Below are 7,078 nucleotides of genomic sequence, written 5' to 3'. Positions count from 1 at the left end.
TTGCTAAAACCACTAACGTGTAATTTGTTCTCGGTGACAATGTACTCAGAAGAATATACATATATTTATTGATTTGAAGCTTGGGCTGCCTTTTGTGTTTTGTTGTCTTGTTTCCATATTTCTATAAGTCCAACTTTGAGGTTCATCTCAAACATGCAGGAGCAATTCTGCAAACAGATCAAACTAGACACACACTTCAGGAAGGGATGGGTATAAAAGTCCTCACAGTAAAACCCATTTTCTATATTGCAATATCAAAGGGTTGTCAACAAACAAAGAGTTCTCTTTTGGAATCAAAATGTTTCTTGGCATTCTGTTGGCCTTTGTGTAACTTAGTTGAGCTCAGTGTATGAAATAAACTCTACAGTAAAAAGAACCAGAGAAAGGGAACTTAGGCACATAAAAATAACTAAAAACAAGTCCTTGAGCTGAAGTAATGTGTTCTTTGGCTATCAGGCTTTGGCAACAGAATGAGATACAATAGCTTTAGGCATATCCACAATAGAGTTGGTGCACAGAGACAGAACCTATATGGTTAGGTACTGAGTATCCCCTCATTGTTCAGACAGACTTCAGTTTATTACCCTTCCTCCAAAACATAAAAACAATCTCATAAAATCATCGATACATACTTGTAAAAGTTGTACAAAGTTACACTGTGACTGAAAATAGTTGCAGATGAGAAAGAATCTGAGACAAACAATATGGCATTGTTGAACAGCAAAAAATGCATTTACACGACAAATTTGACATTGTGGTTTCAATTTCGTAGATATTTACATATAAACCCAGGAGATAAAATGAAGCGAGACAAAGATAAAATGTACAGCCAAACTCACATATATATCTTAGATTTTCTTGCCAGTACAAATGTAAAAATGTAGAACACATTTACACTTAAAAAATTATTCTTAGTGTTCCGATGCAACAGACTTTGGTAAGTAGTTAGTGTTTTTGTCTTTGATTTTGGCATGATCGCTTTACTAAAATCTCCCTAATGGGAACCCAAATTTGGACAATATTCTGGTCTATGAGGCCAGAACTAGAACTCCATGAATTATTTTCTCTCAAATATTAACATATATTTTTTCTTATTTTTGGATTTCGGCAAGGTCATTTAAATAAATAACTGTGGTAATCACACTGACAACACGTATTCTTGTTTGCAAACTTTCATAAATGTCCTTTCAGTTGACTTTATAAAAGGGGTGGAATGTTCTTTCAGTCTTCATCCCACTTTGGGTCATGATCCACCATGTTGTTAGGACTTTTCTCTTTACCTCTAGTTTTGGTAGTTCATTTTGGGGTCTCATCCAGAGAATCAGAGAGAGGGTCCATGGGCGCGGTCGGGCCGAGGTCCAGGTCCAGGTCACCGGGCTGTTTCAACCGCTTTATTGTGTTTTTCAACGCTTGCCTCTTGTTGCAGAACCAGACGCGGACCACCTCGCGGTCATAGTTCAGTTTCTCGGCTATCTCGGTCATTTCCTGTCCAGAGGGGTGCGTGTTCTTCTCGAAGTGGCTGTTGAGGATCTCCAGAGCATGCGGGGTGAAAGAGGTCCTCCGCTTACGTTTTTTGGAGGGCTCGCTGCCGATAAACTCGGTCAGGTTCTGCATGCCGGACCGGTGGCGGGCCTCGGCCTCGGCCATCCAGCGCTCCAGAACGGGCTTAATCTTCTGGGCGCTTTTTGGGGTGATGTCCAACTTCTCAAACCTGGCAGGATATAAAAGGCCAGGGTTCAGTTTGCCTGTCAGACTGCTACCTATAGTGTTCTCTTGGGCTTCCTGTGGTAGGAAAAAGTGGCTTCTCAGGATGGTGTGTCTGGGGAGAATTGAGAGAGAAGAATCTTACTTAGGTGCCCTGCTGGGCCAAGGGATAACCTGCCTGCCTCAGTGAACTGGAAGGGCCTCCTCTCCCAGACAACTGCCACTGGGACAAAGACACCCACCAGCCTTGGATACATTCATGACAGTGTGTAGCCAAAGTTGTAGCAGTTGGAAGTGAGCGTTATTTTGTTTTTCGCTTGTCTTGTATTTGGTTGTGATTCTCTGTCCCAGAAAGGCAGTGTTGGAGCGAGGAGACCCTGCCATTAGCTAAAAATAGACTTCAGATAGACAAAAAAAAACTGACAGATCATGTGACTATCATGATCAAACACTGAGCTTTAGCAAATGTAGATTACACCACACATTGATGTAAAATATAATCCACATATTATATCACCAATCAACAAAAGGTAAAAAGGGGTTAACCAAACAATGAATTTAACATTATTCCCATACCTTCCCCTGAAGTGATAAAAGAATCTAGGTTTTTAATATGGTGAAAAAGGCAGCAGTGCATGCACTTAGATCTTCTCAGTCGCGTACAAGCAATTTTTGGATCAGTGTTGAAATGTATCTATAGCAGAACAGCAATGATCAAATGCTGAAATACATTTACAGAACTGATCATTTTCTTGCCTTTGTACCTGACTTGCATATCTTAGACCACTTTTCTGCAAAACTTTAAATACAAACGTCAACAATGAATACAAAACTCACTGTTAAGTGTTTTGTTCACAGAATATTAACTCATTGCTTTCATCAGAAGAGGAATGTGTGCAATTGTGTTCACTGTTTCTGGCATTTGTGGTCCTCTATAGCTCAATTGGTAGAGCATGGTGCTTGTAACGCCAGGGTAGTGGGTTCGATCCCCGGGACCACCCATACATAAAAATGAATGCACACGTGACTGTAAGTCGCTTTGGATAAAAGCGACTGCTAAATGGCATATTATAAATAAATACTACTGCACAATATGTTAAATCCCCCCATCAGTGTCATACCATGTACAATATATGGAAAGATCTAGGCAATGGGAACTGTCCAATTGTTGTGATTTTTTTACAATATTGAGGACATGCAGAGATGCAGAGAATGAAGTTGGGTTACTTTTAAGTCTCTTTGGGTTCCTCCTAAGTCATCATCTCCAACACTGTTACCTTCCATTATAGAGCTTTGCTTTGGTGTACATTGAGGCCTATGCATTCATACTGTATCAGTTGTGTTTCCTATTTCTATTGTGGATTGTGTTTCTGTAACCAATTGGAAAGTCTACAAAATGTGAGCAAACCAGCCTATGTATTGAATACATGGAATTGGATCGTGATGATATCGATGAATGAATCCTGCACAACGGGCTTATTATTATATTGTTTTTTAAATCAGGAATAATATTTGATTTGATGTGTATGACATTTTTTGGTGAAATATGCACAAAAGGAGAGTAATTGCCCATAATTCTGCACTTTTGATTGCATGATTTAGTGACTGCAAAGAAAATGTATTGATCTAGTGGGATCTTTTTAAAGACAGACTAACTTTCTGTTTTGTCTGCTTGGACTCAAGAGATAAGTATAGTTGTGTTCATCTTTTTGCAGGCAGTCATGCTCTTTTGATGAATCTATTTGCAATTTTGACTGTATAATATAGTTTAAATGAATGTATTTATGTTTTCAGAAGGCAACTACATTTCGAAAACCTATTTACTGTTTTGCAAAAGGCCACAGAGTTCTGTGTCTTGTGGACTCTGTTTTGAAAATCGTCATTATTCCAAAAAATGCTTGTAAGCAATTTGAGCAAGTGTAAATACATAACTGTAATTTCTTTACAAAAGCAGTTTGAATTATTAATCAAAATTCACATTTTAATACATTTTTCAAACTTTTCTCTCTCCTCAAGCTCTCTTGTATATTTAATATGAATACATTTCCACCCTTCAGACTTGAATATACTTCAGAGTTTATGGATGCATGAAGCATAAGTAATTCTTCAAATGTAATGTATGGTGCACTTTAGTGCTTTTGAAAAGTACCTTCAATAGCACAAAACTATAGTTACAACATTTTGATAGAGTTCCTGAGTCACAAACTGCAGCTGAATTATGGCTGGTTGAATCAGTGTAATCTCAACAAATAGTGGATGCTAATGTACTATTATAACATTTTCAGGAGTATCTGTACTGTAGCTCAGTGTATTCTGACCATGTCAGTTGCAGAGTTCTGTGAGACAAGCACAGAAATGGCTTTTGGCTTTCACATGATGAAGGAAGATGGACCTGGGCTAAAGGCGCTGGGGTTCTCTCATGCTGGGGTCAGTGTCAGAGTGTGGTTTGAGCTGACTGCCTTCTAATGAGAGTCCAGACATCTGTCCAGGTGTTCGGGAGCGAGCAGCTGAGAGAAAAGGTGATCCCCCTTTAAAACAACAGCCGTTCCTGTCCAGGCCTCTTCTAAGACCTTGACCAAAATTTGATGTCTTTGAAAGAATCTTCCTGGCAGGCAGGTGAGGAGATGCCTTAGAGCTGGGGGAAAGGACCCCTCTCACACAAACAAAATGAAATATATTTCTTAGTGGCAAGTCGGCTTGTTATACAGAACAGTAGGGAAGTGATGCTGCCCTAGCTTACTGAAGAAGGACCCTGCCTGTTTTTCCTGTTTCCCCTCTCTGATTGTTGTTGCATTTCTGCTTGTCGACTGTCATTATTATTTATAACCACCTTTTAAACAGCGGAAAGAGGACGGTTATATACTGCAGGGAATACTTTAGTAAATATAAGGAGTCGGTAGAGACAGGACATTTAATGGATCAACAGGAACCAAATGCACTAAAATGAGTCGGGAGCTGCTCAGCTGGTTCCCACTGGTTCAGAACCACCTGGGGAAAATAAATACATATCTCTTTTACCCCCCTCCCCCATCTCTCTTAACGGTCTTAAAAGTACCTTTTTCACGCCATGCGCAAACATCTGCTAAGTGTAGCCCAAAATGAAGGTTTGCATATGACTATCGTACTGTTTATATTTAACCCTTTAAGAATATTGTGAGGCCATGGCTAAGAGTGGGTCTTTGACTGAGTGGAGGGTCCATTACTAACAGAATACAGGGGACTGATATGATGTATTAAATCAGTATCCCATCTTTCAGATATTAATCCAACATACCAGGAGCAGGTAGAGAAGGAAGTGGATGTGATAAAATACAAATATGGAGGATGTGAAGGCGCGTTTTCTGCTACAAATATGGAGGATGTGAAGGCACGTTTCTGCTACATTGATGCGCAAATTAGAGACAACAGTTTCTTGTCATGAGATATGAATCATTGATGTGGAAGGGCTGTGTTCTAGTGTGAATGAATGTTGTAAATGCATGCAGCTTAAACACGGCAACATAATTGCTCTTCAAGAATTACACCAGCAATGAGTAGTTAAGACAACATTGTGCACCTATGCATTGTGAGCAGTATTCACATCAAGAGCACTGTGAATCTTTGGAGATGTAGCTTCATTGAGGTGGAGGTGGATTCAAACTTCATGCATATTTTTCTGCAATAAAATGTGTCCTCCATTTGTGAAAGAATCGATGCCATCAATCATCATTTGCAACATTATCTATAAATAATTTATACAATAGAATAATAGTTTGTGTTTAACCCTTAAATATGACATGCAGCAATATGACAGATTGTATTTACTGTATGTACCAAGCACTCTATCATAAGACAAGATCCAAACCCATTGGTTTGATGATGTACTTATGGGATGTTTGTTCCCCTGTGATAAGCTAATAAAGCTTTTTAACAAAGTGAGCAATGAAATCAGACAAGATGGAACCATCTGTCACTGTCTGTTCCAGTGATATAGGACAACAACATGCCCCTGAGCTAGCATGCAGTCCCCTCTTCTCCTCCAACTTCCATGACTCTGTTGATGTTAACTAAACTAAAGCATGTGAAGACTGCCTCTTTACTTAAAACATAGAAGATGCTTGTCATGTCCAATGTCATACAAACAAAAAAAGACTGTCTTACCGACATAAATAAACCCACAAGGACATATTACCTGTTTATTTATTTTTAAGCTAATGGCTTTTAATGTATGTTATAAATATCTGAATTATGGATGCTTGTAAATATTTCATGTGTGATTTTTAAGACTTTAAACATTAGTTTGAAAGGGCTGTCCATTATAAGAACCCTGCTCCCTCCAGTTTCAGATTATATCGGCCGTTTGATGTTGATGTTAAAAGCCCATTGCACCAATGTGTCACATAAGCAGGGCAGCAGGTCATCAGCAAAGCACATGTATTTCAGAAACGCATTAGAAAATGAATACAGGAATATGACGGGGTACAGTGCTGATAACTATTGACAGTGAACCATGCAACTATGGTAAAGCAAAATACTATGGGTAGAGAAAAATGAAAAGGTAACAGGAAATTAGCCACAGTAAGGTCACGACCAAATGCCAGAACTTAAGTAAACGTGATTATGATATTGTTAAAACTATTGATTTCACTTGTAGTCCTCTGTAGCTCAGTTGGTAAAGCATGGCGTTTGCAATGCCAGGATAGTGGGTTCAATTCCCGGGACCACTCATTTGTAGAATGTATGCACGCATGACTGTAAGTCGCTTTGGATAATAGCGTCTGCTAAATGGCATACAGTATATTACATGTTCGTGGAGGAAAAACTGAAACGAAACATACATTATTATACTTTTTGATCATATGAAACTCTTTGTGTTAATATAATGGTACCCACCCTATGTGACTTTGCCTGATTAGAGATACTGTAGGTGTATTTCTAAAGGGTCTGGTTCATTGGTACTAAAGTTAACCAGGTGGAAGGAAGGCATAAAAAGGAAGAGACTATCTCGTAAAACACTATATGTCTGATTATCTAATGAATAGATAATGCAGCTGTTCATGACTAAACGCATGTCCTTACGGGACTGTAGAACACAACAATCTTATTAACAGACCAGTTCTTGCCAGGTTCTCTTAAGCCCAATGTAGAGGGAACAGCAATAGGCCTTAGTAATTATTAAATGCTTTAAGTGCTTCGTGTAATACTCTAGGTAATGTATTTTGCATAAAGAACAGCGCTGTCGTGTGAGAGGAGAGAAAGAAGTGGACAAAGAGCTTCATTTGACTGGATGGTCTTCAATTATGTATTCATTTTAATATCTTAATGATGTCTGCTTAAATATGAGATGAAATATGGATGTGAGCCGTCATGGACACCAGAAGATTATGTGCACTCT

General features: G+C 38.8%; 1 protein-coding gene across 1 annotated transcript in view; it reads right to left on the bottom strand.

The window, feature by feature from the left end:
- Nucleotides 1-1,296: 1,296 nt before the first annotated feature.
- The window catches only part of LOC311109122 (POU domain, class 6, transcription factor 2-like), a gene marked incomplete at both ends in the record, with an annotated part of 124,661 nt that continues 118,879 nt past the window's right edge, over nucleotides 1,297-7,078 (bottom strand). Inside the window, one exon of the mRNA XM_084151933.1 lies at nucleotides 1,297-1,819. Coding sequence (XP_084008059.1) covers nucleotides 1,297-1,819 — 523 coding nt within the window. The remainder of the gene's footprint in view (nucleotides 1,820-7,078) is intronic.

Source organism: Coregonus lavaretus (assembly GCF_964263955.1).
Source record: "Coregonus lavaretus genome assembly, chromosome: 34".
Lineage (NCBI taxonomy): Eukaryota > Metazoa > Chordata > Actinopteri > Salmoniformes > Salmonidae > Coregonus > Coregonus lavaretus.
This window is presented reverse-complemented; position numbering and strand designations above follow the sequence as displayed.